At 33.0% G+C, this 19,101-nt stretch overlaps 1 protein-coding gene across 5 annotated transcripts; it reads left to right on the top strand.

Moving 5' to 3' along the window:
• Positions 1–6,191: 6,191 nt before the first annotated feature.
• LOC123897052 lies at positions 6,192–17,428 on the top strand. Of its 5 annotated transcripts, none has more exons than XM_045947551.1 (15): positions 6,192–6,462; positions 7,238–7,668; positions 7,974–8,217; positions 8,862–9,121; positions 9,713–10,471; positions 10,568–10,662; positions 11,832–11,894; positions 11,981–12,069; positions 12,161–12,226; positions 13,641–14,105; positions 15,248–15,322; positions 15,437–15,507; positions 15,625–15,682; positions 15,996–16,242; positions 16,423–17,394. In XM_045947551.1, exons 2-15 carry the CDS (start codon positions 7,289–7,291, stop codon positions 17,067–17,069), a joined length of 3,519 nt encoding a protein of 1,172 aa, XP_045803507.1. In that variant the 5' UTR covers positions 6,192–6,462; positions 7,238–7,288; the 3' UTR covers positions 17,070–17,394. The 5 variants fall into 5 exon arrangements, with proteins under 5 accessions (XP_045803507.1, XP_045803521.1, XP_045803529.1 ...); XM_045947565.1 differs by having other exon boundaries at positions 6,213–6,462; positions 7,974–8,211; positions 16,423–17,428; XM_045947573.1 differs by having other exon boundaries at positions 6,213–6,462; positions 7,974–8,211; positions 10,571–10,662; positions 16,423–17,426.
• The last annotated feature ends 1,673 nt before the right edge of the window (positions 17,429–19,101 follow it).

Genomic DNA, 19,101 nt, shown 5'->3' with positions numbered 1-19,101 from the left:
TTATAGATTATATTGAAAGTTTTATTCGTATCTTTTTAAATTTATTTTGAAATTGTATATTTGAAATATTTGGAATGGAATTAAATAGTGGAAGTTTCTAGTGAAAATTTATTTAGGTTAATGTGAAAAATGAAAGGTGTCCCAAAGAATTAGGGTTGAAAATTAGATAACGGGTTGAAAAAATATTATAAAAAAAATTACAAAAATAATAAACAAATTTTACTTTAATCGATGAAGATTAGTTAACTAAGAATTTTCCAATGTAAATTTTTCCAACATGTGCGGTGCAAAAATTATGCTTATTATAGGCGCAAAACAATTTTTTTTAGCGGCCAAACGTTGATCGACACACATAAATTAAGAATGTGGGTTGACTTATTATAGGCGGAAATAAAAAAAATTTAGCAACCAAACATTGATTGATACGCATAGATTAAGATTAATTGATAGCAAAATTAAGAATGTGAGCTAGCTTATTATATACGCAAATAAAATAAAAAATAGCAACCAAACATTAATTGATACGCATATATTAAAGTTAATTGGTAGCAAAATCAAGAATGTGAGTCACTCAATAAAAGAAGGAAAAAAATGATAATAATGTGAAATAAATTTATGTCATATATGTGAGGATTAAGAGATGAGATTTCTAACGTTAATCACAATTGAAGAACATGCTTTAGTGGTTGAAAGACTTTATTGTATGCAAGGGAGACAGGTTTGATTCAGATGTTAGACAAATTTGTAATTTTTTTAATATAAAGCTGCACTAAAAAGAAGAAAAAAAAATAGATTTAGTGTTAGTATTTCAGAACAAACTTAGAATATAAGAGATAATAAGAATTAATAATATATAGTAAGAATTAATATTTCCGGTTAAAAAAAATAACTTTTGTGATTTCTCATCTATTCTAATAGTATATATATATATATATATATTAATCTATATATATTCTAATATATACAAAGGAGAAAACTTATATGCATTTCTTTAGATGCAGTTTTTCTTGTTCCTCTCACAAAAAAGTAGTTATTTATATTTTTTAATTAAAAAAAGAAGAAAAAAAAATATTTTTAAATAAAAACAATTTCCCTCATGTATCTAGCACAGTAAGAATTGTGTATATGAAACTGTACATAAGTTTGATCCATATACAAATAGTATCTCTTATAGTAACGTTACTATATATATTATTAATCTTTATTTTTAATAGTAATTTCTTATTAGGTCTAGTGGTTAAGAGAGTTAAGATACGAGATTCCTAACTTTAATCACAATTGAAGTAGATGTTCTAGTTGTTAAAAGACTTTGTTGTAAGCAAAGGTGGTGGGTTCGATTCTCATGTTTGACAAATTTATATTTTTTTAATATAAAGCTGCATTAAAAAAAGTGGGAAAAAAAATAGGTTTAGGACTAGCTTGGCGGAACAAACTTAGAATATATAAGAAATATATTTTTTATTTAAAAAATTAATTTTATATATGGGTACTGATAATTGATCAAACTTTAAGATATATAATAATTTATCTTATTTTATTTAACTGATTTGATTGATAATATTATCAATAATTATCTTTTATAATCAATTTGTTTTATTTTTTTTACGCAAGAAAACTTAGAGTTTAATTGATATGTATTGACGGTGTAAAATAGTTTTACGCGATCGTCCAATAAACAACCATCATTTTACCATGTCATGTCAAGAAAGTGGGGTGATGTGGCGGAAAACATAGTTGGTATTTCTTAGAATTGAGTATTGGGTCTAACTCATCCTTACAAAATCGGTTTGTAAGGTGATGATTGCCTCTAGTTTTTAAACACTTAGTCATGTCATCTCTCAACCGATGTGGGACTTCTTAACATATCCCCTCGCGTCCAGCGCTATTGGGCTTGGTATGCGGATATAAATGGTAGGTCACCCGATATCGGGCGGCTCAACAAATCTTGCACAAACCCTTTTTTTCTTTGATTCTGCCACGTCATTATTTTTATTATTATCTAAACCCTATTCATCAATTTTATTGTTACTATATAGTTTTGTAACAAAAAATAAAATCCAACTTAATTGGTTTATGTATGAGCAATAATAATAACAATAATTGTTGTGTGTTGTGTTTTGCAATTTTTTTTTTGTGTAATAAGAGATATGAGTAAGTCTCCTTCGTTTCGAGTGAAAACCGAAGTGAGTTTGAATGTTGATTCAGAATCACTCAAACAATTGAAGCAAATGCTCTGATACCATCTTAGAATTGAGTATTGGGCCTAACTCATCCTTACAAAACCGGCTTGTAAGGTGAGGATTGCCTCTAGTTTATAAACACTTAGTCATGTCATCTCTCAATCGATGTGGGACTTCTTAACAGTATTGGTTGACAGTGTAAAATTATTTTACACCGTCGGTGCATATCAATTAAATGCGAAAACTTATGTCATTTCATTCATAACAATAGTAACAATACAATGAGAGATTACATCAAAATTACTGCAATTCACAAAAACACCATTATATATATTATATGCAAACTAATAGTTTATTAGTAATTACACGTAAGAATACATTTTCTATACGCCCTATAAATAAAAATGAGGAAATAAAAATAATTTGATCAACTAAGAAAGACAAGTTAGCAGCTTCTCCTCTAAGCATAATGTTTTTGCATATTTCTTGTTCTTCACCAAGTCGCTAAAGTGGTTGAAACGAATCCAACCCTTTGCAAATGGTATAAGTCCACATTCAACCATTTATAAATTTGATGTTTTCTCTCCCGACCTCCAGGATTTCTTTTATACCCCCTAAAATCTCATTTTGCCCTCGTATTTTGAAAAAATTTGGCCAACTTATTTTGGTTTCTACAAACCGAAAATTTTAAACATGGAAAAAAAAAATCCGGTTTATATAAACCGAAATAACATAAATGTTAAGAAAAGAAGAAAGATTTATATGAAAATTCGTGTAGAGCTACATGTGGTAAATTTAACATATCTCTCTGAATATAAGTCGTATGCTAATGATTTTTAATCTAGTGTAAAGAAGACAAAATTTTCTACAGAATTGACACCAGAATTGTTAAATTTCATTAAGTATAGTATGAGAAAATCTACCTACAAGTTTGAGAAAAATTCTGCTCTGTTTATGTAATAGTACCCATTATTTGGTTAAACTGAACCAATTGGATAGTTAACCCTCAAAACAAAAATTATATTTGTAATCTTGATACCCTAAACTTTCCAACGAGTGGTCGTTTACTCAAATCAGACATCATTTAATATTTCAAATAAATTGTGGAAGTTGAGTGTTGATGCTGAATTTATGAAGGAGATCCGGAAAAAAATTTGTGCACTATATTTATTGATTTTAAATAGAAGTTTTGTTTTTTTATTGACAGGTTAGATTTTTAAATAGAAGTTTTGTTTTTTAATTGACAGGTTAAATTGAAATCTTGTACTTATTGTTTATTAGTGGGATCTGACTATGAAAAATAAAGTGATGTGTGCTGATGGAGGAATTAATGCCTCTTTGCCTTGGATAGATGGGGAAAGGCACGTCAGATCCAACATTACCGTGATTATTTTTTTGGACTATGTCCAACGTTACATGAATTCCTTTACTATTATTAGAAAATCCTTGAAAATACGTCACCTATGCTTTTATTAAACTATAGAAAATGCTGAATAATGTAGCTATTGTTATCCTCTCTTCAGATGAATCTATGTGAAATGGTTGATTCTAATCTTATGAGTATATAAATTATTTAAATGTAATTTTACTTTTAACGCTCCCACAAATTTTAATCTAAGAGTATTTTAAAAGTTTTTGTACGCATAATAAAAATATATTTGTTTACTAATTTTTTATAGTCAAATAGCCTAATGACAAGACTCACACTAATAAGATTCCGTTTACTATTTTTGAGTAAATAATAATTTAATGAATCTTTTCCATTTTTTTCTTCTTCAATAAGGTTGGATGTTAATAGTACAAACCACCAAGTTATAGAAGATAGATTGGATTTAAGTTTGTATGATCAATGCAAAATTTATTCATAACGATTTTCTGTCACAAAACATAAAGCATTTGATTAAGGTTATATATAGTTAAATGTTTATCAGAATCTATTAGCTAGGCGATGAAGTTAGTAATAATTGATTAATTGATCAAAATCAGGTGATTAGCAAAAATTATCATTCTAGTAATAATTTTTATATGATGTATTGATGTATTGATATACACGACAATATATAAGCAAAAATTATCATTCTAAATTCATTGAATAATTAATGTATTTGGTCTATAATATGAATTAGATACATTAAATATGGAATAAACCTAAAAAAGTGATTTTTGCTTATATATTGTCACAGAGAGAGTATGTTATTAGATGCATGTGTAAAATAACTTTATACTGTATATAAATTAAATTCTATTTTTTTAAAAAGTGATTGAATTAGTTATTATAGAATAATCGATTAACAGGCTTGAGATAATGATTGTTAGGGAAAGATCAATTACGGGATCATAATCAATTATTTTTTGTGGATACATGATCAATTAAACTCACGTGAGTAGCTAAAAACACATTGTTAGCTATAATGGTAATTGAGTGTAATTAATAATCTTAAAGAAGATTTTTTTACAAGAGTAATCCTATTGAAGTAAACTAATAGTTAATCAATTAAAAAGACTTAGTTGTTGATATAAATGATGATGATGAGTTATAATTTGTAACAACCTATTTAAGTCACACGAGTAATGTCTAACAATTATAGTTTGATAATATTGTCCTATTTGTGTTGTAGTTGATAATACTATCATGTTGGAACGTTGATATGTGTTAGAATTCGAGTTCGATGGTCGAGGAGACCTTGAGAGAATTTGTCATTAGAAAAGATCTTAAAAATTTGGGCTCTATTGGAATATATTTGTATAAGTATATGAGTCACCCTGACTAAAATATTTTCTACCTGCATCAATTTAGAGTTAGGAATTCATGTGATCATTCGATTTTTTAGACTTTTTATTTATTTATTTGTTGATAAAAACATTACGGGAACAAAGATGTGTCTGAGGGGGTGAGGCGTGGTGGGTGAGGGGTAGAGATGGCGTCGAAATTTGTTTGCATGGGAAGAGTGGTTGTATTTAGAGTGGTGTGTTGTTTTGTATAATTTTTTTGTTACATGTTAATGTCAGAGATCAATGTAAGTAGAATCCTGACCCTAATACAACATAACGTAACTCGTCTTGAAGGAATTGATATTGACAAGGGACAAATGATTCATATATATTTCGGCTCAATGAGAGACAAACTATTGATAGCAACGTTGAAATTAAAAGATAAATTAAACGCTAAAAGATGATTTTCATAAATACATCTTCATATACTGAGTTTGATTAAAACATTTGGTTCTCTCACGCGCGAGTGCGGCCACGTGGGTTTAAACGCTTTTTAATAATGATTTGTCGATTTGTTTCCCTGATACTCTTTGTGTAACGGTCATTCTTAAGTTAGTGTAAATAGCACCAAATATGTTGGAATTTTTTGATATTCCTTTTTTATAACGATAGTCGATCTATACTCATGATTGAATTTTATTTTTTACTTGTATCTTTCATACGTTCCCCATGCAGACCGTTATCTACAAATTTGTCAGACCCACCAAATTTGAAATTAATCTCATATTCTTCTTTGCAGTCGCCAAAGTTCTCCATGCATACATTGCTCTGTCTCGCCATCTCGTCATCATCTCAGCGTCCCCTATTATGGCAAACCCACACCGCGTAACTAAAAACTCACGACAGATTATGCAGAACAACATCGTTGTCATTCCACAAACATCATTCTTTCCACATGCAATACATCTTCATATATACGTTTATTTACTTCCCTTACGTGAACTTATTCTTAGTCATAAACTTCTATCACAGTATATTCATTAAATTTATATGAGAAAACCTCATGATCCACACCTAAATTCGACTAACATTTTTCGTTAAAAAAACATAGTTCAAACTATATTTCACGACAAATCAACAAAAATTAACGTTTTAGATTCATTAAAAAATACGGACTTCTTACTATCCACATCAAAGATATGAAACTAACCAACCAACCAACCAACCAACCAACCAACCAAGGGTTGCATTGCATGCAAATATAACTATAAGAGGCCCCCTAGTGGCGACTGGAGTGGTAGAGAGAGAGAGAGAGAGAGACTAGAGTCAAAGCAACTAACCTTGGGTTAGGAGTTGAGTTGAAAGCGACCGCTTTTTACCAAATCCTTCGTTTCGTAAACCCTTTTTGTTCGCTTTATATACTCTCGTTTTCTGCGGGACCCTCTCACTTTCTCTCTCATTTCACCGTCACAGCAGCACAGTAGTGTTCATCCTCTCTTTCTCTCTCCCTCTCTCTCTAACAATCCCATCCCATTTTCTTCTCTGCTCAACAATTCTCTGGTCAATGCAGGTACTCTCTTCTCTCAACATTCACTTATTCTTCTTTCGTATCTCTATATATCTTGCCGCGAACTGTTAATGTGATTGTGTTAATCTTTTCTTGAACCCTAGGTTTTTTCTTCTTCTTCGAATTGGATTGTGATTTTGACGCTGCGAATTTTACTTGCTCGGTTTTGTTGCTGTTTTTATTTTTCAGATGACGGTGATTTTGAATTCCGAAACGTTTTACTTGCGTTTTGTTTCAGTTGAATAGCATTATCCTTCTGCGTTTTCATCGGTTTAAAATTTCAGCTGTTTAAGCTTCATCGTCCGTCGTTGGCGATCTTGTTTTTCATCAATGTGCGTTTTGTTAACTGGTGAAATTTTGATTTCAGTACTGTTTACGAACAATGATGTTTTCGTTTATCTTTTTATCGCAATTTTGTTGCGTGTTTTAAGCAGAATCACTTTGTTTTATGGTTTCGCAGCTTCTGTACGACGACGTGATTTTTTTTGTAAGTAAAATTAGTTGAGTTAGGGTTATTGAAATTTTTAAGCGTTTTGGTGATTGTACGTGTAATATGTTGTATTCACAGTTGGTTTGTTGAGCTGTGCATGCTCAGCCTCAGCCATCGTCATACCTGTTGTGTTGAGTTTCTGTAAAATTGTATATATCGATTGTGATTTGTGAATCGTGCTTATCATTTTATTGATTTATTGCATTTATAACTTATTATTATTATTATTATCTTACTCTCTCTCTCTCTCTCTCTCACTTGTTTACTGTTTTAATGACTTGTCATCAGGATACAGTGGAGGGTACTCTACATATGTGTCGGTTTAATTAACGTTGACTTATGGCGCCAAGCACTAAATTTAATTCCCGCGCAGCTAGTCGCGATGAATCGGCTTTCAACGGGACCTTTTCAAATGAGCAGAAGGAAAATTTGATAAATGGTGATCCGGATAAGTCTGCAAGCTTTTGTGAGGGTAATGAAAGTCAGACGATTATTTCTGGTGCTAATATGGTGCAGGAAAGTACTACATCTTCAGGAGATTCGAATCCATTAGCTCAGTCTTTAAAGGTGGATCCAAAAACCTTAGGAGGTCAAAAGTATACTAGTCCAAGCAAGTTAAGACGGGTCCTGGGGATATCTCTTGGAAACACCCTTCCAGCGGATTCGGGAGAATTGAAACGATTCAAATCATCTCTAGAAGAGGCTGCTGCCAAGTCTAGGTAATTCAAGGAACTTTATGCAATACCATTATTTTGTCATCAAATCACACCAATTTAACCCCAATTCTCATTTAATGTATTGTCCAATCAATTAGCGTGTAATTGCGAACTTGCATTTTCAGCATATACAATTGAATGACTATTATTTTAATCAAATTTTATCAGTTTTTGGAATACGGTGACTCATAAATTGTCGAGAACTGTTTAAAAATTAATGCCTCAAACTCATTGGTCTATTGTCAGTTTGTCGCTTGAGTAGTGATTCTGTTATAAAGGTTCCATGTTTGTTTTTTCCCTTTTTCCAGAGACGGATCAAAAAGGTTGGATGAGTCTGTACACAGATTGAACAAATGCTGGGAGTCCCATTTATCAAAGAAGCAACATCAGAATGACTCGCTGTCAAATGAAAGGATGAGTGAGTCCCATTTATCAAAAACGGAAACTCAGACTCATCGAGGCCCTACAGAGTTTGCAAATCAAAGATTAGAAGACAGGCCTAAGAATTTCATTCTGAATAAGTGCATTCGTAAATCAGCTGTTGAGGTACAGGTTAGTAGCTAGCTAGCATTTTAAAATTACTGTTGCATTTCCTTTAGTAAAGCTTTGGGGTTGTGACATGTTAATTACTTGTTATTAAGTTTTTTATTGTCACAAGGAGGATATAATTCCAATAGTATTGAACAATAAAATAAAATTATTTTAGTGCTTTGAAATAATTTGGATAAGGGAGAGCATGATGATATATCTTCTCTCGAATCTAGTGCAACTATATTTGATTTCTGCTACATGTGTTTCTCTGAAGATTTAGAAGACAAAGTCCCACACTAAGTGATCTGAAATATTTCATGTTGCAACTTGCAACTGTATGTGTTTTTTTAATACACGTAAATTTTAATGGTTGGGCGATGCTGGATATCCATCATATATTGTTATTTTTAATCCTACTTCCACCGTCATTTTATTTACTGAATATCTGGAGGAAACTATACTTTTGGACTGCAGCAATTATGTACAGACCCATTGATAACTAATTATTGATTTGATTTTCGTCTCTTGAATACTGACCATATTATGTTTCCTTTGTTTTCCAAATAGCAAAATATTTTTCGACCTTATTAATAGTTTTTTTTTTTTTTTTTTAAAAAAACATCCACATTTACTGTATATATATATATTCTGTTGATAAATACTAGACCGAAGGGCCAAACAATGGCTTTGTGAGACAGCCTTTGGCAATTGGAAAGAATAGAGACAACATCAAGGATGGTGGCAAGGTTTGTGATGGCGTTGAAGAGAAGATTCAAAGGTTACCTGCAAGTGAAGAAACACAAAAACCTTCCATGTGCACTGTCTTTTCTGGATCCATTGATGAGGAAGGAGAGCGGAAAAGAGTTACATATCTAAAGCAAACTAATGAGTCTGGTTTGCAGTCTTGTGGTGCCATAGGTTTGAGGTAACACAAGTTTATGAAATGCTTTGATTTCTGATGTTGTCAATAAATGGCTATAATTATGTTTGAGAAGTGATCTGGACAGCCATAAAAATGAATCGCAATTTGCGAAACATGTTAGTGCGTAAAAAATCCATTTATCATACTGAATTTAGGAATGTTGTGTTTGTACATTTATAGATTCTTTCACAGAAATATCCTTATCGGACAGTGTTAAGAAGTCATGCGGAGAAAAGATTGTTGGCTTACACAAAGTCTTATTTCAGTTACTGTTGTGATGTGATATGTGTACATTTAACATCATATTTAGTTCTTTGCCAATCAATCTGTCATTTAAACTACTAGACTGAGTATGCCTTTCTCTGTCTGAGTTGGACGTGATGCATTTTTTATTGGACAAAACATAGGTACATCTCCTTAGGTGCTTAAAAGAAACAAGTATATAGGAAATGGGGTCTACTTAAAATAAACAAGTATATATCTGCTCGTTTGTATCTGTGATGCATCTACTAAGTACCTTATCTTAAACAACATTTATTTCTATTATAAAACTCTGTTATAATTTTACGATTAATGTTATTCTCTTTCTTTTAGGTTTGAGGACTGTGAGAAAAATTATACCGGTGGTATTTATCCACAGACAAAAGGCAAAACTTCAAGTGCACCTCAAACTGGTAATTTGATAGGTGGGAACTCATCCTCCGTATCTCATTCTTCTGAAACACTTGAAACCTTGGAGCAACCTTCTAATGTGAACAAACCTCATTCACTAAGTGGGACTCTCAAACGTAAGCGTACCCAATTGGTCCAATGGGTTGGGCAGAGAGCTCAAAAAATTTCTCGCTCTAGAAGAGCAAATGTGGTACCCCCATTCTTAAATTGTGATGAAGTGCCTGTTCCATTAGAAGGCTGTTCCCCTTCTGACGTTGGTACTAGAACGACCTCTACTACAACTAGTGAACCACTTATATCCAAGGGTGCTATCAACAACATTCAATGCGGTAAAATGAACAATGAAAATGGTTCATCCCCAACCAGATTATCTGAAAGCGAAGAATCTGGCGCCGGAGAAAATGCTGAAAGTAAATTGAAGGAGAAAGGATTGGACATAAACAAAGGTGATGAAAGAGCCACAAATAATTCCTGCAATATAAGTTCCTACATGTCAGTGACAGAAAAAGAAAAAAAGCCGAACAAAGAAGAGACTGGAGACGATCTGCGCAGGAAGCGTAGTGGCAGCAGCGACTTTTCAGTTTTGAAGTCTGGCATCTCATCAACGGAAGAGAAGTTAGAGATTTTAACCTCGACAAAGCCAATTCAAAATATGAAGCCTTCTTTTGAAAAGAATGCAAGGTATAGTTCCTTCCTCTCTCTCCCCCTTGCTCGTTTCCTTCCTAATAATGGCTAAAAAGGGATTCCCTCCACTAGACTAAGTTTGTGTTTTTTCAGTAGATCAAGGCAGCCTCGTATGAAGAAATCACACAATAGTAATGCTATTGCTCATCTTGGACATCAATCAACTAGCAGTTCCCCAAATATTGTGGGTACGTCTATCCATTTGAGTTACTACTCATTGCATTAAATAAGTAGAAGTGTTTACAATATTATACATATTTAATATAATAATTCCTTGCTTACTTACCTGCTTATATCTATTTGTATGTGTTAATATAAGCCTTTGTACTGCTTTCTGACATTTAATTCTTGAGCTTAAAATCGACTGTGCTCCCACATATCCCTCAGCTCCCCTATTTACTACACTTATTTGTTCCACCCTTATCATATGTTAAATTGTAACTACTACGGCCCTGCATCACTTGGGTCTTTTTTTTTTTTGGTTGCTCTGTTTTTGAGGGCTTTGTAACTTTATCAATTTAGGTTGTCGGTGGTATTTCTGGAAAATTTTCCATGTGCTAGGTTTATGCGATCTTGTATGCCTATAGATATTCAGTTTGAAATTTTTGTTGTATTCTATTTGATCTTTAGTTTATGTGTGTATTGCAATTTTTTTTAATTTTTAATATTAAGTGCATGAGTTGGCGTTAATAAATATTGTCAATGTAATTGTTGAAGTTATTGGGTTTTAAAAAATTAAATAAGGAAAAAAGAAATAATAAGGAGTTTTGAATATGGTACTGGTGTAATATTATTGATAATAACTGTTAGAAATAATACAAAACCATTGATGTGGCCCTATCCTAACAGCTTAAGCTTTTAGGATCATCGATTATTTGACATGGTATCAGAGCCTCTATGACTAAGTGGTCTAGAGTTCGATCCCCGCTCCCCTCACTTTCTAATTAAAAAGTGGAATTTAAGCATATGGTAGGTGGGCCTATGCATTATCCACGCTTCAAGCCCAAGTGGGCTCTTGTGTGAGGGGGCGTGTTAGAAATAATATAAAACCATTGATGTGGCCCTATCCTAACAGCTTAAGCTTTTGGGATAATCGGTTATTTGACAATAACTTGATATAAAAGATTATGCACCAGCCCTTTTTATAGGGTACAAAACTCATAATCTTAATTGAATAAGGAAACATCATGATAACAACCGAAATATGGAAAACAGACTTCAGAGATAACCTAAGATACTTTAATATTAGAAACTAATCCTACTTGATAAGCTAATTATTCTAATACAGTAACAAGATGTTATAAGATATTTTCTCATATTCTAACAGTAATGTTATACAAACCATCCGGCATGGCAGGTAGGTTAGGTGGTGACCGTGAGGAACTATTATCTGCGGCCAACTTTGCTAGAAATGCCAGCTGTATGTAACTAAACCTGCTACTTTTGGTGTGTGTGTGTTCATATGTATGCAGAAACTTTATATATATATATATTGGTCCTTGACAGGTACTAGCTGTTCTAGTTCATTTTGGAAGAAAATGGAACCTAATTTTGCTCCTGTCAACATGGAAACCATAGCCTACTTGAAGCAGCTGGTGGGTGTTCTGACTATTTGTTTTTGTAAAATTGAAGTGGCCCTTTATTGAAGTGTTGCTCCCCCCCCCATTTTTTTACTGTTTGCATCAGGTTAAAACAATAGAGGATGATCAAAGATGTTTGTCTCAAGTGCTTTGCCTTCAAAGTGATGCCCCGGTAATGTCTAAGAAGCTAAAATCTTATATTTGCAATAATTTTTAAATTTGGCACCTTTTTATGGGCGATGAACATTCTACTTCAAATAACTAAAATAACTATTAAAGTCGGCTTTTTTCTTCCTTTGAGGTGCACGTGTGTTCTGAATACCATATTACAATTGTATAAACTGAGAAAAATAAGAGTTTTTGGGTGCATGTGTGCTTATACCTCTTCAGACAATGCTTTGAACATTGCATTATATGGAAAACATAATTCATGAAATAGAACATATAGCATATAGGCTAGGCATTATACTTATGCCCCCTTTTTTTTTGCACAACAAATGTCAGTAGTTAGTGTGTTATGTTAGAGGGGGGAGTTGAACCTATGATGTCCTTATCATTCCCTCCCCTATGTTCCTCCCCCAAAATCAACCCATCCACTTATAACCCCTCGCATTATATATATCACATGTGATTGCAATGGCTGCTTAGGATCCAAATTCTTGTGATAAAACTACACACACATATGAGGAGGGATCAAGTTACTCCACGAATAACTCTGAGTAGAATACTCCCCTTAATTATAAATGTTATATTTCACCAATACAACTGTCAAATTAGAAGTTCTTATTGAGTAGATCAACTCCACATATTTTTCATAAATTTATAAAACTATTTGATACTTCATCAAGTGACTTCAAATGAATGTATAAAAACCTTTTTAAGTAAATGTTGACTCCCATATTATATAGCTACAAATTTTGGATTTGTATGAAACTTTGTGTGGTTGATCATTAATATAATATGACAATAATTGATGGTTGGATTAGTGAAATTTAATTTTTATATTGAGTTATACAGTGAAGTAACTCCCTCAAATTACTCCTAGAGTAACTTGATCTTTCATATATTATATAGATTTTATTTTAATTTTATTTATTAGTTTTTTATTTAAACATTTTCATATTTCATTAGATTTTAAATCTTTTTTGTATAATAAGATGATAAAGGTAAATGAGAGATTTTTTTAATACTATTCTCTTGGTTTCTAACCCAACCTTTACCTCATAATAGAATTCGAACAAGGGGGATATGATACGATAATAATTTGGACTAATTAACTTATCATATCATACAGACTCATTAAATAATAGATTAAGATAACTCGTTAAATACTGACTCATTAAGAGCGATAACTTATCATATTTGTATATCTTATCCACCAAACAATAGATTAAGACGAGAGTGCTTCAAACTTTTGTATAAGTAAAGCCTAGTGTGCATGAACAAAGGTGATATAGTATGAATAGCCACAAGAATATAAAACTGGGGCAGAACTCACCAATTACTATCAGTACGCTGCTGCCAGAGTGAAGTTTTTATCAGTTCCCAGTCTTTTTCTAACACATTTCTTTCATTCAAATTCTCAGGATGGTGTTGTGCTTATGGACAACCTTTTGTTGCAAAGTTCTCTTGAAGGAGAAAGAGGGAGAAAGATTTTAAATCAAACTGATTCAGAAGAGCTATCCTCAATGGTTGACGTGGTTGACATGGTTGATCAACATCGTGCAGGCAGCTTTCTGCACAGTCCAATGGATTTAGAAAATAAACTAGCACCATTATACCAAAGAGTATTGTCAGCTCTGATCATTGACGATCAAACTGAAGAAACTGTTGGAGATGGAAACATATCATTTCCATGTGAACAAGATGATTCTCCTTTGGAGGCTTGCTTCTCTTGGGATTTTGAGAACGAAGTTAGCATCAATAGGACCGAACATGGATTCAACACTGACAATGTTTCCTGTAATGGGAATGCTACCTTTGAGCAAATGGGTATGGAGGATAAACTCTTACTGGAGCTACAAAGTGTTGGCCTATATCCAGATCCAGTGGTAAGCTTCTAATTTGGTGTTGATATGTGAAAACAGTTTTTGTAGTTTATTTGTATGGGAGGTTTTCTGTATGATTTAACTGCCTACCTTACCTCTCTGTCCCCTTTTCTTGTTTATCTTGTATACATGCACAGCGCACACATGAAACTAGACTCATAGAAATAGGAACAATTCTTTCAACTCTACCTGACAACTTCAGCATTTATGATGACTTGTCCTTGACACGGTTTTGTTGCCTCTATCAAAAGTTTGATAGCGTGCCTCCTCCATTCTTCAAAATAAAATTAAAATTCAGCAATACGTTATTTGGACTTTGCACACACATAATCTATGGTTAACCCTAAACAACTTTCAGGTGATAGGGTGTTACACATAATCTATAGTCAACCCTAAACAACTTTCAGGTGATAGGGTGTTATACAGTGTTTGGTTTAAGGGATTGGAGGGGATCCTAGATGTTCTCTTTGTTTAACAATGAATATTTTTAGCTACGCATTTCCACCAAGTGGTGGCAGTGGGGGCTTCATGCGGCACTTTTGGCGGCAGCAGGTGTTAAAGGCATCCGTGGTGATTGAGGGTGCCAAGTGGTGCTGGTGGTGGAGCATGATGGCAATGGCAGTGGGTGTCTAGTGGTGATAGAGGTGGTAGAGGATGCCTAGTAGTGGTGGTGGGTGCTAGGAAGTAATTATAGACTTATAGTGAAGGGCATTGAGCGACATTACGTATGCAATGTGGTAGCAGAGGGTGTTAGGCACATTGAAGGTGCCCATGTGCCCATTGTGTTAGGATATAGGAGTGTCCTTTCTTTTCAATTAAATTCCTGGGATCCTAACACAGTGAACATAACTTAAACTTGGGACATTTCAGACTTTTAGTTTGTATATTTAACACATTTTAAATCAATTTTCTCTTCCTTCCGAATCTTCCCAATATTGGAGGGGAATCAGAATTGAGTGGGGAAATATTTCCGCCCTCACCATTCCCCTCCTGCCCTTTCATCCTTAATTTTGAACCAAACAAGAAAATTTATTAATGTGCCTCTCCAATCTTTTTAGATGACTGAGTATTGAATATGATTTTTTGGGTTCATTTTTTCAATCAATGCTTCTGCTACTAACTGTTCTCTTTATGATTATCTAAAGCCTGATCTTGCTGGTGGAGGTTGTGAAGCTATTGATCAAAATATTATTCAATTGCAGAAGGGACACTTCCAACAGGTTTTGATTCTTATCTGAAAGTAAATTGTTTAGATGGAAGAGTCTGTTTGGTTTTAAGTTATTCTTGGTTTATTTATTTACATGATAACTGTCTATATCTGACCAATTTTGTAGCTCGCCAAAAAGAGAGAATACTTTATGAAACTTATTCAAGCAGTAGAAGAAGGCAGGGAAATGGAACCGCGGTAAGATATTTGATAATATATAGTTTATCTTGATCATTAATTGTTTTTATTTTTTATTTTGACAAATCTATATGCTCACCCTCATTAATAGCTAATATGTATTGTGTTAATCTGCAGAGCCCTTGAGCAAGTTGCTATGGACAAACTTGTTGAGTTGGCTTATAAGAAAAAACTGGTAATATGACTGTTTATTTTTTGTGCTTATTCCCTGTTGTCTGCTCTGGGTTAGTTGTAGAATGCAGATGTGGCAATTGTATTGAGCTATTTGACATATTATTTGGAACATGTTATTTGTTTGATTGAAAGGTGGTGTATTTGTAGCAGTTTAATGTATTTTTTTTCAACTCCCCTTGAAATGTGTTATGAAGTGTCTGACTTGTGTTTTACTGGACTAATCCGTTCAAAATTATGCTTCGACAGCTTTTGTCATGAAAGAGTTAAGTTAAATGGATTTGCATGTGAAAAATGACCCTTTATAATATTGATAGGCCACTCGTGGAACTATCGCTGCAAAGTATGGACTTCCTAAGATCTCAAGGCCAGTTGCTTTGTCTTTCATGAAGAGGACTCTTGCTAGATGCCGGATGTTTGAGGAAACCGGGAAAAGTTGCTTTCAGGATCCTGCGTTTAAAGATATCCTATTTGCAACTCCTGTTCATGACAACTATGCTGTCTCAACAGTTGCTGAAACTCGGCCACTTGCTCAAAATTCTCAGCAAGAATGTGCACCATCAGGTTTTCTATTTTCTTGTTTTATTTGTTTTGGATGTATTTTCTATGATACAAAATCCTAAGGCATTTGCATTTTGCTTCATCTTTATTTATAACTCTTCTTGGTTTCTGCAGTCTTATTTGATTAGGGGGATAGATCCTTTTTATTTCTTATTGGTAATATATCGGGCCTTGGTCTTGCAGGTTCATTTCCTTGCAGAGAGCAAAATGTCTTGGGAAATTCAGACCATCCCTCCGACCTGGATTTTGCCAGGATTGGACCAATACTGAACGGAGGGAAGAAAGGAGAAGTGCTGCTTGATGAAATTGGTGCTAGTGCTTCTTTGGGACCTACATCAACTCCTGATAATTCCATCCCGGGTGGAGCAACAAGAAAGAGGAGGGGAAGAGGGAGGGGAAGAGGGAGGAAACGAGGAGCTTATGGGAGAAATTCTGTTAAAAAAGGCGGTCGTTCTTCTGCAAGCAACACAAGGAGTGAGCCCAAAACAAAACCAAATGCAGCTCAACTGTCTACTTCTGCAAAAGCATCTCTTGGCAAGCTGGTGGAAAATGCTAACTCTGAGCAGCAATTGGCTTGTGGCTCTAATCAACTGATTTCCAGTGATAACAGAAGAAGTACCAACAATTTTGCTGTTGAAACTGAGGTACCCTTGGACTTGGCAAGCATGCCTGAACTAGACTCCATAGTAGGTGCAGGTAAAGACCTGGATTCCTGGCTCAACATTGATGTGGATGCATTACAAGATGATGATATGGATGCATTACCAGACGACGATGCGGTGGGGGGGTTTGACATACCAATGGACGATCTGTCCACAATTCTTCTGTGAAGATGTATTCTTATGCATATTTGGCATTTATGAACCGTGCTGTGTCAGTTGAGTTGAATGCTGCTCATACAATTCATGCCTCTCAAGTTGGCACTCTTAGTTTTGCTCATTATTTTTCGTATACTTGTCAGTATTTATAGTACCAAATATAGAAGCCCAAAAAAGGGTTAAAGAAATAGAAAGAAGGAAATGGTAGGGCTCAATTGTTCATATGATCTTGAGCTCCATATAGGTTGTAACTATTACATTCGTTACAAAACTTTGATAATCCCGTTGTAATATTCTCTCCGACTTGTAAATTATCTCATCCAAATTACAGCGTTAGAAAACCTTTTTTTTTTTTGGGTTACTATCTTATAGGACCAAGTGTTTACCGCCATTTAGTAATTATTAACGTCCGTCAACAAATACAAAGTTGATTCTCCTCAACTGAATTTTCTTATATGTAGAAGTGAAAGATCTAAGACATGACGTCCGACTATCTATTTAAGAGGTCCAAGACCCTTACTACTACAAATCAATTCATTGGTGGTAGAAAACTAATTTGTTGTATTGACCATGCTTAGAGTCAGAACAAAAAAGCCATTGTAGAAAGGCAATCATATGTCCAATTACATTAACATTATTATTGTTTGAGAACTTGCAAAAGATTAATATGTTTGAAAACTTATGAGACTAATTTGTTAACAAAAAAAAGTATAAAGCCAATTAAATTGAAAATTAAGATGAAAGTTGGAAACTATCACCACACAAGACCTTAATTCTTACCTTCTTGTTTCTTCTTTCAATCATAAAGAAGAAAGAAGATTAAGCTCTTATACGAATGCCTAAGGCATCTGTTAACTCAAGAAAAAACAAATGAACAAACTAAAAATAGTGTTACGGTTTTGTAATTAAGATTGTAAGCAGGAAATCTATTACTAATATATTATAATCGATTACCACCAAAGTTCCTAATTTATCCTTATTACTTTTAATCACGTTACAAGTTTTATATCCTTCATTGTAATTTTATTAAAATAAATATAAAAAATATAGAAAAATGATATGCTTAAAAATAGGAACAAAATAGAGGATAGATAGGAACAAAAACATAACAATCTATACATAAAAATAGGAAGAAAAAAAAAAGAATAATTAATAATAATATAATAAAGTTAATTAGTATCAAAATTAATAAATTACCCTTAATATTCTTAATAAAATTATTAATTTTTTATTAAAAATATACACGGGACCATTATCTGTCATTCAAACATAAAAAATTGAATAAATAAGTTTACAAGAAATAATTAACACAATAATTCCACTTATATTTTAACAATATTGAATAACAAATTTTTAAATATTTAATTTAAAATAAATTTTCTATATTAATATAGTGACAAACTCAAATATCGAATAAAAATTAGTGGACCCGTGCACGGGTCTAGTGTTTTATTGAAGTAAAGAGAGATTTCTCACAAACTTTCTTCCTAATATACACACACACACACAATATATCACTTATGTTAACTTTAATTCTTATTACCTTTAAAAAAACACATTAATCTTCTTATTAAGCACTCAATTTCTGCACTCTACCACTTCAAAAAATTTATTAAATGAGATTCACCAATAACCAAACATTAAATTATAACCCATTCACATTCACCAATTACCTATGGTGAAAGAAAGAAGCAAAAAGTCTACTACAAGTATTCTCTCCCAATGAGGGTACCAACTTGAAAGCCTCCGACACAGTCCATGCTCTAGCACCATCCATGGTTTTGATTAGATAGTACCAAAAAAATATTTCTATATTTTTTCACTCCTTAGCATGTGCCATTGTGACACATGCTAGTTTTTTTTTTTTTTATATACATAAATCTGGTTACTTTTGATGGACTTTCCCCCTATTTTTTTTGAATTTTATTATTTTATTTTATCTATTTCTATCTACAATAAATAGTCAAAAGATAAATAAACATAAACAAAGTTTTCTACAGAAACTACGGTTAAAATTGATTTGAGTCTCACCAAATAGAAAATG

The sequence above is a fragment of the Trifolium pratense genome, linkage group LG1, assembly GCF_020283565.1.
Source record: "Trifolium pratense cultivar HEN17-A07 linkage group LG1, ARS_RC_1.1, whole genome shotgun sequence".
Lineage (NCBI taxonomy): Eukaryota > Viridiplantae > Streptophyta > Magnoliopsida > Fabales > Fabaceae > Trifolium > Trifolium pratense.
Note: the sequence above shows the minus strand (reverse complement) of the source record. Positions and strands in the feature narration are given on the sequence as shown.

Bases quoted from the DNA above. Each gene is read 5' to 3' on its own strand.
- LOC123897052 (XM_045947551.1), top strand. From the start codon at position 7,289: ATGGCGCCAAGCACTAAATTTAATTCCCGCGCAGCTAGTCGCGATGAA. The intron at 9,122-9,712 runs GTAACACAAGTT...TCTTTCTTTTAG, and splicing joins TGTGGTGCCATAGGTTTGAG to GTTTGAGGACTGTGAGAAAA. The intron at 15,323-15,436 runs GTTTTGATTCTT...CCAATTTTGTAG, and splicing joins AGAAGGGACACTTCCAACAG to CTCGCCAAAAAGAGAGAATA.